The sequence below is a fragment of the Monodon monoceros genome, unplaced genomic scaffold (assembly GCF_005190385.1).
Source record: "Monodon monoceros isolate NGI ecotype Baffin Bay Population unplaced genomic scaffold, NGI_Narwhal_1 Super_Scaffold_7, whole genome shotgun sequence".
Lineage (NCBI taxonomy): Eukaryota > Metazoa > Chordata > Mammalia > Artiodactyla > Monodontidae > Monodon > Monodon monoceros.
The window spans coordinates 21,672,849-21,687,268 of NW_021703784.1; the positions used below are offsets into that span (position 1 = coordinate 21,672,849).

At 34.2% G+C, this 14,420-nt stretch overlaps 1 protein-coding gene across 2 annotated transcripts in view; it reads left to right on the forward strand.

Moving 5' to 3' along the window:
- The window catches only part of RDX (radixin), a 98,786-nt gene that overhangs the window by 37,580 nt on the left and 46,786 nt on the right, over positions 1-14,420 (forward strand). For both annotated transcript variants that reach the window (XM_029207879.1, XM_029207878.1), the window contains exons 4-9: positions 2,124-2,219; positions 2,738-3,012; positions 8,535-8,618; positions 8,826-8,972; positions 10,110-10,206; positions 11,082-11,245. In XM_029207879.1, the coding sequence (XP_029063712.1) occupies positions 2,124-2,219; positions 2,738-3,012; positions 8,535-8,618; positions 8,826-8,972; positions 10,110-10,206; positions 11,082-11,245 (863 nt within the window). The remainder of the gene's footprint in view (positions 1-2,123; positions 2,220-2,737; positions 3,013-8,534; positions 8,619-8,825; positions 8,973-10,109; positions 10,207-11,081; positions 11,246-14,420) is intronic.

Genomic DNA, 14,420 nt, shown 5'->3' on the forward strand with positions numbered 1-14,420 from the left:
AGACAACATTGTAAAGCATTTATACTCCAATAAAGATGTGAAAAAATAAATACAGAAATAAGATAGAAAGGGAAAAAACTAAAGAGAAAACTGTAAGAAAGAGTTAACATTAAGAGAGATATACCGTGGCTTCCCTGGTGGCGCAGTTGTTGAGAGTCCGCCTGCCGATGCAGGGGACACGGGTTCGTGCCACGGTCTGGAAAGATCCCACATACCACGGAGCGGCTGGGCCCATAAGGCATGGCCGCTGAGCCTGCGCGTCCGGAGCCTGTGCTCCGCAACGGGAGAGGCCACAACAGTGAGAGGCCTGCCTACCGGAAAAAAAAAAAAAAAAAAAAAAGATATACCAATCAAATAAAAAGTGTGGAGTTTGGATTGTGGCTCAAGAAGCGAACTATTAAGAAAAATTCATAAGAAAAACTTGTCTAGATATTTGATATTTGCAAGAAATAACTGCTAATTTTTTTAGGTGTGAATAATGGTATTTTAACTATGGTTTAAAAAATGAAAGATTCTACAACTCTCTGAGGGTATGAATGAATAAAACATGGTTTTAAATTGTTATAATACAAATTTACTACAACATAAAACAATTTTAAAAAATGACAAAATGATAAACAAATGCAATTTGTAAATCTCATTCGTATCCTAAGTGGAATAAATTAACTGTAAAAAATATATATATTTTAAAAGTAGCCACAGAAATTTCAGCATATTAGGGAACTAACTGTTAAGTCTTTCTGGTGTGATAATGGTATTGTAATGTTTTATTTTTGTTTTTATAAGACTCCTTATGTTTAAGAATTTTAAAATAAAGTATTTACAAATAAAATGGTGTATCTGGGATATGCTTCAAAACAATCTGAGGGGAGATAGGTGCTGTAGATGAAGCAAAACTGGCCATGAGTTTCTATCTATTAAAGCTGACTGATGAGTACATTTACACTGTTGTACTATTCTAACTGTTTATTTGTATATGTTTGAAGTTTTCAATAATAAAAAGGTTTTTAAAGCCAAAAAAAGTAAAAAGAAATATTTATTGTCTGTTTTAAACCAAGAATTTTATTAAGAACTAATGTTGAATCTTTTTGTAAAGCTTTTAAAATCTTAATAAACTCTCACCTCCCTCATTTTATTTTAAATATAGAATTAAAAATATATTTTTGTTGGCCTCATCCTAGGTGTAGATTAATAATCCTAGTTTACCACTTTATTTACCCTAATACTGCTGAGTACCCACCACAGGCTAATCATTCTTGGAGATGACATGGATATTAAGATGAATAAGGCAGTAATCTCTGTCCTTAGTTTTAAACAGTCAAGGAGGGTAAATAGACACTCTACTAAGAATAGTTAATTATGATAAAATAAATGTTCAAATAGCAGTATAGGTAAAGTACTATGGGATTATCAATGATCAAGTGATTAATTTTATCTAGATGATAGGAAAGCTTCATTCACGGAAGCATGTTAGTTGAGCTGGGCCTTGCGGAATACATTATTTAACAGGTGGTAAAAGTACAGAAGAAACATTCTAGACAGGGGAAGAAACACGACCAAAGGTGTAGAAGTGTAAAATTTATGGCATGTTCCAAGGATGGTTTTTTGCTCAGTGAGGGTAGAACATAGAATATATGATGGTGAATGAAGGGAAGCAGGAATGGGGGTGAAATCAGCAACTGGATACCCTGAGGCATGGCATTTACATGTCCTCAGAGACTCTTATCGCCAAAATGATACTATTGTCTGGGCTACCTAATAGTATAGTTTTGGGGGTGGGGTGCTAAACTGAAATAGGAAAGGTGGGATTATGACAGCTCTGTGTCTGTTCCCCAGATTCTTCTTTTTATGTTTGGGTCATGATGGGAGATGAGAAGGAAAAGGACATACAAAAAAGTGGATCAAATAAGATTGAAATGACACTACAAAATTTAATAAACAAAACCTGAATTTAAATTTTTAGAAACGTCCCTTTAATTACTATGTTAAGTTTAGGAAAGATCTTTTCTGTAGCAAAAGAATAAACCTATAATTTCTATGTAGTTTTGTTCTTCTTTGAAGTATAGTGCCATCCAGTTATAATGTGAGTGTTGAACTGAAATTGGCTTTTTTTTTTTTTTAAGGTGGTGAAAACGGTTGGTTTGCGTGAAGTCTGGTTTTTTGGGCTGCAGTATGTGGACAGCAAGGGCTATTCTACGTGGCTTAAACTAAATAAAAAGGTAAAGCATGTATGATAACATCCAGCTAATAATTAAGGTTCTTTGAAGTTATCATGGTCATGAATTTGTGCCAGAAAAGCTCAGAGTCTGAGTTCAAGCTTCTTTTTACAGTTATCTCTGTGAATCATTAGAGGTATCATGTCTTTTAATTTAGTAAGGTACCATCAACTTACCATCTTCGAAAACAGAAATGTTCATTTTTGCTATTTGAAAACTCAGAAGTAAAAAATACTATGAGGTGTTACTTAGTACTTTGACCTTAATTTAAACATCTTAAGGATAAGCTTCTCAAGAGAAATTTCAATTTAGTTATTAGTTAGGATCTGTGAACTACCGGTCACATTCATGAGCATAGAATCTTTTTCACACATACATTTTTTACAGGTTTAGAATCTTAATAGATTTAGAATCATACTTAACGTTTTACATCCTACTTTGTTCCAAAGAGAAGTTTATGTGACTGTGGTCAGTTATTGTGAACTTAATATTTTTGACAGTACTTGAAATTACTGTTTCAGGTGACACAGCAAGATGTTAAAAAAGAGAATCCTTTGCAGTTCAAATTTAGAGCTAAATTCTTTCCTGAAGATGTTTCTGAGGAATTAATTCAAGAAATAACCCAGAGACTTTTCTTCTTGCAAGTTAAAGAAGCTATCTTAAATGATGAGATATATTGTCCACCAGAAACTGCAGTTCTTTTGGCTTCCTATGCTGTCCAAGCCAAGTATGGAGATTTTAATAAAGAGATTCATAAGCCAGGCTACCTGGCTAATGATAGACTCCTACCCCAGCGGTAAGTGAAACGTGCTTTTATGTTATAGTCTCTGAAAAATCATATTTTAGAAGTTTGTAAATGGTTGTGTTTTTTGTTGTTGTTGTTTGTTTTAGATTTTTAAGTTGCCAGCTGGATCAGAGAGTATAGTTTTAAAAGTTATGACCCAGAAGCTACATAAATTTATATACTCTGTAATTACTTAAAGTTTCTGCCTCTTCTCATTCCCACAAGATAAGCAATAAATGGAGGCAGTGATAATTTGGGCTTGAGGAAGACACGACTGTTGTTGCTCATTAGTAAAAATTCTCACACAGGTAGATAGTTGCTTAATAAATGCTTTTGAAAATAATAAGTGCCAGGCTATATTTCCTCCGTAGAATTAAAATTAAGTTTCTAACTTTTCAAAAGGCTTTTAGAACTCGGTTTTCAGACTCCTAGTCTAGGGCTCTGTTCTCATCTGCAGCATACTGCTGTCTCTGCTGAACTTGGGTCTGCTCACCAGACCAGGCAGGAAAGCCAGTCTACTGACACCTGGTTGTGGTGAAGGAAAGTGTAACATTTATTGCAGGGTACCAAGCAAGGGAGTGGGAGACAAGCCTCAGATCCACTGCCACTTGGTCTTTGAGTTAGGGGCTTTTTAAAGGGGAAGAACAAAGAGGCTAGAATTAATCATTGTCTTGTGACAGTTTGGGAGTCAGAAGTCTGTGGTTTAAGATTCTCTGGCCAGTGGTCTGTGGCTTGAGGGTCTGTTAGCTCCTCTTGCCCTGGAGAAACAACCTGAGTTTGTACACTAATGATGATATCTATAATAGCAACTTTAGTACATTAACAATGTTAGCGACAGTAGGACAGTAGCAACTTTAGTCATCTGACTTGGTTGATTAGTGTTTACTTAGCACAGGATTGAGGTCAGAGGGGACAAGGAAAGGGAATAAAGTTTTGGATAGAGAGATTAATCAAAAACTCAGTAAGAGAACTTGGTTTAGGGGGACTTGGTTTCAATATAACAGTTATTTTAAAGTAGCATGGCATAGGAAAACATCATTAGCAGAAGACCTAGATTTTGAATGCTAATTCTACCCTTTGCTAATTATGTGGCCTTAGTACATAACTTAAACTCTCTAAGCCTCAGTGTCTGAATCTGCAAACTGGGGATAACAGTTGTGCTCTGTCAACCTTACTGTTTTTGATTACAGTTCATGAACTGTATGCTTTACAATTTTAATTGTGAATACAAGTGTTAGTTGGTAGTATTATTTATAAAATCTAGAAAGTACATCAAATGTTACTTTTAAATATCTCAGTTCTGAATTATAGTAGTGTACATGACCCTGATATTAGAATGTACATGGGGATTTTTCTTTAGAATCCAGAGAAGTTATTACAATTCTTAGCTCAGATTCCTGAATTTCAAAATTTCTATTTAAAGGCAAAACTGTATATTAACCTAAAATTTCAGTTCTCTATCACTTCCTCATAGTATTTAAGCCCTTAGGTATAATTTCTTTTTCATAGGTACTAAATATGAAGGAAGACAAAACTACTTTGTCTACTTTTAATTAATTTCCTTTGGTTGTAAGCATTAGCGATTATTTTTGGCTAATAAATTATATTCTGTTGTTATATGCTTTATAGGTACCCTTAAGTACAATAGCTTTAATAATTGATTATTAAATGTTATACTGTTCTGCTCTTTAATATTACAACAATAATAGTTATCTTAGAAGGTAAAATAATGCATGTTGTTCACTGAAAGAATCAGGAATATGAGATACTTATTAGTCTCTGTTTGTTTTTGATGATTATTCCAGCCCAAAATTCCTTTTCTCGGATTTTTTAAGCACTAAATTGAGTAACTGATTACTGGTACAGTAGAATTTCATTTCAGTTAAAAGTTTTTATTTTAATTGAGGTATAATTTATATATAGTAAAATGCCAGCAGATTAGCTTTTAAATCAGAACATAAGGCAACTGTTATATATAATCAAAATTACCCTTAAAATTCTTAATTGTTCATAAAATAGTCATGTATTATCTCAACAAGTGTAACATAGTTCTTTCAGCGTTAGATCAGATTGCTCTTTGGGTGAGTACCAGATGAAGTAATTGGCTTACATTTAATAGTCATGTGATTAAAAAAATATTTTTTGATACTGGAATCACGTAAACACAATTAATTTAACTTCTTTTACATGCATATGTGCTGTAACCCATTCTATTTAGAAGAAGGAAGATAGCACATGCTGTTCAAGATTTGGTCTTTAGGGCTTCCCTGGTGGCGCAGTGGTTGAGAGTCTGCCTGCCGATGCAGGGTACATGGGTTCGTGCCCCGGTCCGGGAAGATCCCACATGCTGTGGAGCAGCTGGGCCCGTGAGCCATGGCCGCTGGGCCTGCTCGTCCGGAGCCTGTGCTCCACAACGGGAGAGGCCACAGCAGTGAGAGGCCTGCGTACACCATAAAAAAAAAAAAAAAAAAAAAAAAGATTTGGTCTTTAACTTTGAAGGTCCAGTCAGGTGTCCTTCAAGTTGTTAGTCTAAGGAGGACTAATTCAAGCTATCTAAGTTTAAAAGAGACTTATAAAGTCAGAATACTAAGTTTTTGGTTTAGAATGGAAAAGATACCTTCAGTCGTTGATTTATTCCATGTATAGTATATAACAAACTTTTATCACTAAGTATCTGGGGGAAAATTAGTAATCAGCTTATTTGGTGAACCTAAATCAAACACAATAATTTGATGATTTTGTTGGATGTTTATAATTCTTGTATTGAAAAACCCAGATAAGCAATCTGTTCTCCCACAGTAGAGTTTAGCAGTCTGCTGATAGGAATAATCAGCTCCACCAGATAGTATCCCTCTCTTTTAGAAAGAGCTAGATATACATAAGTTTTTGTGTACCAGGTTTCTGACTTGGGCATTTGGGTGGTTTGTAATACCTTTTCAAGGTAAGAGGAGAAGGAACACATTTCAGAGGAGGAAGATTTCAGTTTTGAACCTATTGAGTTTGAAATATCCCTAGTATAAGAGCAGTTTCAGCAGATTGTTGGGGGTTGAAGCCAGATTGTGGTGGACTGGGGGTGGTGGTGTGAGGTATGGAAATGAAGGATGGTGAATATGAACAGTTCACGAAAGAAATTTGGCTGTGACAAAGAAAAATACTAAGAGGAGGGAAGCATGAGTTTATAGACATGTTCTTTAAAAGATGGAAAAGAATTAATTCCTTTATTCACTCTACAGATTTTTGCCTCTTTTGTTCTGGCAGTGGGCATAAGTGGTGAGCAACATGGATGTGATCTTTGCCCTCTTAACACAAGTATATAGGCATACCTCCTTTTTTCGTACTTTGCTTTATTGTGCGCTTTAGGTATTGTGTTTTTTACAAATTGAAGGTTCATGGCAACCCTGCATCAAGCAAGTCTTTTAGCACTATTTTTTCCAGCAGCTTTAGCTCACTTCATGTCTCTGTGTCACATTTGGTAGCTCTCGCAATATTTCAGACCCTCCACTAGCAAAACGATTATGACTCCCTGAAGCCTCAGATGGTGGTTAGCATTATTTAGCAATAAAGTATTTTTAAATTAAGGTATGTACATTGTCTCTATGGATGTAATGCTATTGCACACTTAATAGACTACAGTATAGTATAACCATAACCTCTATATGCACTGGGAAACCAAAAAATTTGTGTGACTTGCTGTCTTGTGGTGGTCTGGAAATGAACTGAAAATATCTCTGTGGTATGCCTGTATCTGGTAATATATGTAGGCAGGGGACAATAAATGATGGAGTGAAGATCCTGAGAAAATAGAGGAATAAGTCTTTTAAAGTCCCAAATAGACAGATTTAAAGCCAGGTGGGACAGATTAGCCTTACCGTGAAGATCTCCTCCTTTTTCCTGGACAGAAGGAAAAAAAAATGGGATTTTTTTCCTTTTTTTTTTAGTTTTTATCTCTTTTTTTTAAAGTTAATTTTTATTTTGTATTGGGGTATAGTTGACTTATAATGTTGTGTTAGTTTCAGGTGTACTGCATAGTGGTTCAGTTATACATATATATATATATATATATATATATATATCCATTCTTTTTTCAGATTCTTTTCCAAAGTGGGAATTTTTGGATACCTGCAAACCAGTCATGCAGATTAATAATACAAGCACATTATACAAAATGCAAACGAATGAGATTTGAAATGCAGAATATAAAAAGCTAGAACATAAATCTTAGTGACATTTAATTTAATTAATCCATACCTTCAAATTTAGTTAACATTGTAATATCTGCAATTGGCTGCACTGATTATGCCCTCAAGGCTTGCCTCTTGGTGAGCACAGAGGCCAGATGGCAAGAGAGAGTATAAAGACAAGAAAAATGTGGAAACTTAAATGCTGTAAAGAGGAAGACAAAAACCTCCTCAAAAGCAAGAGCTTAAAAGAGGATACATAGAGAAAATGGTGTGTAGTAAAAACATCATGGTCTGTCTGAGGCCCCATTAAGGAATTCACTCTAAATAGTGAGTAACTTGTCCAAGGGAAGATTATATCCCAAGATTCCTTTATGCTGCTAAGAAATCTGTGGGTGTACCTTAAAATTTTTACATAGTAAAAAAATAATATTTTAATACCACAGCTTTTGCTATCAGTATAATAGGATCTGAGTATTCATCAATAAAGGTGGATAATTATCATCATAATTCCCAAGGAGAATAGAAATACATAGCGGGATGGTGAACACAGCAGGTAAATTATATGCATGCTGAATTTGCTCATTTGGTGTTAAAATATTAGTCGTTGAAAATGAGAATGTTTGTGTTTGCTTACATTTGCAGAAGAAACACTGGAAGGATACAAAAGAAGCTAATAAATTATTTGAAGTGTTGAGAGGGTGGTGAAAAAAATGCCTTTTCACTTGTATACTTCTTATATAAAAGTATTACCGATAGAAAATAACAAAATTAAATTTAGCAGCAAAGAAAGTAAATACATAGAGTCATAGAAGAATTAAGACCCAAGAATTCTGATTTTCAGTCTGTTCTTGTCTAATTTTTTTAAATTAATCATGAGGAAGTCATTTTCCCTTTTTTTGGCCCAATATTTTACTCATTTCAAACATTTGAATTCCCATAAACTAGCCATATAACTATCTTAAAAGCATATATTATGTAAAATAGTTTCAGGATCATAGAATCTTTTTATTTTGAGATAGTTGTAGATTCACACACAGTGGTAAAAAACGATAGTGAGGTCTGTGTCTTGAGTATCCTTCTCCCAGCCTTCCGTAATGGTAACATCTTGCATGACTTTAGTACAGTATCACAACTAGGATGTTGACATTGATGCAATCCACTGACCCCATTCAGGTTTCATCAGTGTTACTGCAGTCATTTGTGTGTATGTATATATTTGTTAATTCTGTGCAGTTTTATCACGTGTATAGCTTTGTGTGACCACCACAGTTAAGGTACTGAATGATTCTAGACTTTTAAAAAGAATATTTGAATCTTAGAGGCATTTTCATAGATTTTTTTTTTTCCTTGCAGTGTTTTGGAACAACACAAACTGACAAAAGAACAGTGGGAAGAAAGAATACAGAACTGGCATGAAGAACATAGAGGAATGCTAAGGTATTTGGGTGGTTATTTTCTTAGTATTTTTTCTCAAATTAAAGTTTTTTTTCCATAACATTTGCTGTCACATCAGATTATCCCCAACAGATTATTTGACTTATATAAATAAATATAAAGCACTAAATTTTAATCCAGAGTGTTTTTGTAATTTGTTTGGTATTACTTTTACTTATATATATATTAAAATTAGCTTTATTTCAATAGGGAAGATTCTATGATGGAATACCTGAAGATTGCACAGGATCTAGAAATGTATGGAGTCAACTATTTTGAAATAAAAAATAAAAAGGGAACTGAATTGTGGCTAGGTGTTGATGCTTTGGGTCTGAATATTTATGAACATGATGACAAGTAAGTAAATTAGTTGCATAGTGAACTAGTCATTATTCGTTGCTCTATATGGCTTTGCTCTTATGTTTGTAAAGTTCTTTTTAGGCTAAATTACTCTTAACTGCTTTTTTCCCTCCCAAATTAAAAGATTCATTAGTGCCACATAGGCTCTCAGATAACATATATCTGTTTTCTCAACATCTTGCAGTTTCAGAGTTCTCAAGTGTATTTTTTTTTAAATAGAATGATTGACTTTTATTTGAAGTGTGCTTCTTGATGTCTTGTGAGTTATGTCTAGTAACTTAATTAAAATTTGTTCTTGCATAGATAAAGAGTGATTCCTTAAATGTTATGCCTGGCATGTAGGTTGAAATTGAAATTGACATGCATCAGGAGCAGTGAGACAATGAATAGGTGTATAATTTATTGTATTTTGTAACACTTTTCTTTGAACATTTATAGGAATTGTTTTGAATATTTTTAAACATCAGTGAAGTAGAATATTCTTCCTGTATCATGCATAATGAACAGTGTAATTTTACTTTGAAATTGACCAGGAATATATATGTCAGGCTCTTAGAGCACTTTTCAGTAATGATAGCTACAATTGCTTTATTCCTTTCTTTAATTTACCATATCACATAAGCGTCCAAGTCTGTGCCGGTAATGCCTTCTCCTAAGACGTTTCTTTTTATGCTGGGTTGGCTCCAGAATTTTATTTTCATTATTTACAAGTATCTAATAAAATACACATTCCTAAGCAAATAGAATAACTCCAAAAGAGAGGATTTTACTAATTTTACTCTGATATATTTTTTCATATATTACAAAGCAAGTTAAAATGCTATATCATTCAGAAGAGAAAATTTTGAAATTTTTGAATGAAAAGCAAAAATGACTTCAAGAGTAATTTTTGTGGATGAAATCTTTTCTTCTTTTTCTTCCTTTGGAAAATTTTTGAATGAGTTTCTGTAAGAGTACCTATTATAGTTATGACTACAGATAAAGATGGGGAATGTGAAAGAGGGGTTAGCTCCGGATGGGAGGGATTGGGATTGGGGATTATGGACAAAGGGGACTTTGGACTTAACTGGAATGGTTCAGTTTCTTTTTATAATGAGAATACATTCATCTTAAGGAATGCTTTCATTTTTTAAGGTTAACACCTAAAATTGGTTTTCCCTGGAGTGAAATCAGAAATATTTCATTTAATGACAAAAAATTTGTTATAAAGCCGATTGACAAAAAGGCTCCTGTAAGTAAAATTCTTTTATTTTATGTATTAACTCTAAATTTCTGCCACTTTGCTATGATACCACTTGGAAGAATGGCATTGTTCATTTATTGAATTGCTTCTGAGGAATATTCTCTTTTCATAGTTTAACTTTCCCAATGATGAACTAACATTAAGAATACAAGGTTTTAATCTTTTTACAACATGTAAATTACTAGAGTTTTATTTTAACTGAGATTTAACTATAAGGTAGGTAATATTTATTAGGAGGTGGTTGAAAACAATCAGCATTCCTATTTTACAAAAACATGTTGGTGGCTAGAATTAGTAGAGGTTGCCCTACTCTAAATTAACTTGTTTATAGAGCTTTGCATTATGAACTTTGTATTTTCATAACTTGAAACCTTGAACTTAAGAAATCTTTATATTTAAATAGATTTTTTGATTCTTCTAGTGTCAGGTATACTCCAGTATTTTAACTCAGTTATTGGAAAGACAAAGATATGGAGAACATTTCTAGGTTAAAAAGCTTAACAGCCTTGAACAAAGGTCCAGTTTTGAGATTAATGGCAAAAGGCAAAACAAACAAAAAATCCTCCTCTGTGAAGGAACTGATGCTCATAGTTTCTTTGGAGAAGAAAAAAGAATAAATGACATTTAATACACTGAGATGGTAAGAACATTAGCTTCTCCACAAAACTGGTAGGGAATGAAAAGGTGAGAAACCAGTTATGTGAAAGTATGGCATATACATGAGGAGTGAAGAAATTTTATGATTTCTAAACTATATGGAATATGACATTAGAAGTCATAGCACAGGTTGAAATTTAGTACAGATTATTGTGAGAGTGACTGTCCTTCATGAAGATTTTAAATTTGGGCTCCTTTATGTTTAGGATTTTGTTTTTTATGCACCTCGTCTGAGGATCAATAAGCGGATTTTGGCCTTATGCATGGGAAACCATGAACTATACATGCGAAGAAGGAAGCCTGATACTATTGAGGTACAACAGATGAAGGCTCAGGCTAGGGAGGAGAAACATCAGAAGCAGTTGGAAAGGTATGGAATTTATAGCCTTTCATTTTTAATTGATAGGAATAGGTTATCTAAAATTTAAGAATCCTCATCAGTTTCTTTGACATACTCTAAATTGACATTTTTACATTAGATTCATTGTTATTAAAATTGAATGACAGGGGCTCCCCTGGTGGTCCAGTGGTTGGGACTCCCTGCTCCCAATGCAGGGGGCCAGGGTTCCATCCCTGGTTGGGGAACTAGATCCCGCATACTTCAAGGAAATCTCCTGTGTGCTGCAACTACCACCCAGCACAGCCAAATAAATAAATTTTTTTAAAAAATTGAATGGCAGGATGTATTATCACTATCCTCTTTTAAAATGAATATGTATAATTTTCAAGTTAGAAATCTTTGACAAACATTTCTGAGAAAATGGCTTTTCATGACTCCATAGATGTGCTTTTCTTTTATCGTGCTTGCTTTTTACTGACAGACTTTGGTATGGATGTAGTAGTTTGAAATTTTCAAGTTTGTTTTGCTTGTGATTTGTGTGTCTTAATTTTTCAGGGTAAGAATGTGCTGAGTATTTGCTTTGAAACAGTGTCAATGACATTGTAGAACTGAAGTGAACAGTTACTATACAGAGCTGAATAACAATAGCACTCCCTACCAATGACACTGATATTTTTAACCATGGTTCACTTAGACTTTTGAGAAAGGTGTTAAATATATTAAATTGAGATTTTTGAAATGTAAAAATACTGAATAAAATCCTTGTCGACCCTGGAACCACATTACTGGGTCCAGCCACATAATTCCTAAATCTGATTCTATGTTAATTTAGACTTTATGCTTTATTTGAAAAAATTTAGAGACCAAATTAAAGTTAACCTCTATTGAGGAAATCTTTAGAGAATAACACAATAATCTAAGAATAGAGTAGGTCCTAAAGAAAAAAAAACTGATGACCCCTAACCATATATATATTAAAACATATGTCATGTTGACAATAACATGATTTGAATCCAGCAATTAAATTGGCACTCTGCCAGATATAATTTTGCTACCTATATTTTTAGTGTTTGTATTAGATATATTTTTTTCTTAAATGTTCTGTGTATTTCAGATATTTTAGTAATTCACATTGCTCCTCTCAATTTGTCTGCCTTAGAGAAGTTTACTGCTTCACAAAACATTTTTTATACAGGCATGAAACTTTCCAGTAATTCCTGACCCCACCATTAAAGATGCTAAGTTGGAATGTTACTTTGGGCTCTATCATTTTTCACTGCTCTCATGTAGCTTAGAATCACATTGTAGTTCTAGTCTTACCTACTTTTTAAAATAGGTCTGTATTGGGCTTTACTTTCTCTCTTTTCTTATCCAGCATAGCCTTTCCCTCTCTCTCAAAGGCAAAACTTTTTCTTTCTCTCGTTCTCCCCCTCCCCCCCCCCCTCCCCCCCCCCCCCTCCCCCTCTCTCTTTCTTCCTTGCTTCCCTTCCCATCCCTCTAAGGTCTCCTATCTGAGTTAAATGAGAAATTATATCTCATACTCATCAAGCTCTAATATGTCCTGACCAATCTGCTTGTCTATGATGTTGATGTATTATTTACATTCTTAACGTAAATATATTTGTCTCTTTGTCTTTTGTTTCTCACACATAGAGAGGAGTGTAGTATAATTAATAAACACCATTTGGTGATGGTGCTATATTTTAGTTACTTTAAGGCCTAGATGAAAGTGGAAGATTTTAAGTTTCTTTCTTTTTTTTTTTAAACAGGAACAACCCCATGGTTCCTTTCTTGGATTCCATGAAAGGTTCCAGCATTTCATTAGCAAGCATTTATTGACTGCTTTGTACAGAGTAGGAATTCAGTAATTGTTTAATTCATTTGAATGCCTAGAGGATGTTTTTTATTAGTCCAGCCACATAGGGATTGGCAGTGTTTCAGAAATGGCATTCCAAGTCTTCATTTATTCCCTGCTTTACAGGTCAGAGAGAAATGACAGCTGTGTTTGTGGAAACAATTTTGGTCAAGCCCAATGACAAAGTAGCCAGCAGACATACTTGGGGGAATGCTCAGAGGTATGCTGCCTGTGCTGCTGGAATCTCTTGGGCAAGAACAGTAGCTGGGAAGGGGCAGCAAGAGGCCTCTTTCCCTACAGTACGTTGGCATATGTGGCCATATTCTCTCCCCATAACTCTGATAACTTTTTTTCTTATAGTGAAAATGATCTTATTTTCCATGGGTTATTGGTCCCTGTAGTCTGTGTTCTTAAGTTATTTACATCCAAATTGAATTGAGTTTACAGTTTAGAGCCAGATACCTACATGTCAGTTGTAGGTTAGCTATGGGATATTCTGTGTCATGGCTGGCTGCCTGTATCACTAGGACTCAGCTGGTGTCATGCAAAGAATACAGGCTTTGGAATTAAATAAATCTGGGTTTGAATTCTCTTCTGACACTTGTTGAAAAAGTAACTTCTGACCCACTGTTCTCTTGCCCTTACTATGAAAATAATAGTCCTACTTTCAGGAGTTTTTGTGAGAAATACTAGTGTCAGTATAGAAGCATTTAGCAAAGTACCTGATGTTTTTAATAAATAGTAGCAGTAAATAATTCTTAATATTATTAATACATAGTCTGAATAGAAGTTAGTCTGAATATGTTTTAATCTTCACTTTAAGAAAAATGTAATTGAGGCATCTGATATTCTTTAAAAAGTAGTATATTTTAAAATACTTTTGGCATATTAGTACAGAGAATTGATAGTTTATTAATGGGTTATTTATTTCTTAAAATAGAACAGCTTGGTCAAATGAGTGTTTCCAAATCCAAACTCTAAGTAAAAATATTTACATCTGTGGTTTAGAGTAATCACAAGAGGCTTGCTTCATGGGGAAAGTGGGACTTCATTTTGAGAGAGACAGGGGTAAGATATTTTCAGATGAAGCTAACCTAAGCAAATGTGTGAAGATAAGGATATGCACAGCATGCCTAGTGGCCTGTGAATGGACCAGTTTGTTCCTCCAACAAGGTTTATGGGAGAAGCAAGCTTTTTCAATTTCATAAAGGAGACAAGACAGGCCTGCAAAAACTAGGTATCACTAAGAAATGTGGAGAGCCAAAGGCATTTGTATTAATTGAATGGGATTAGTTGGTGATGGCTGTAGTCAGGTGAGAATTCTTATTAAGATATGAGACACGGGCTTCC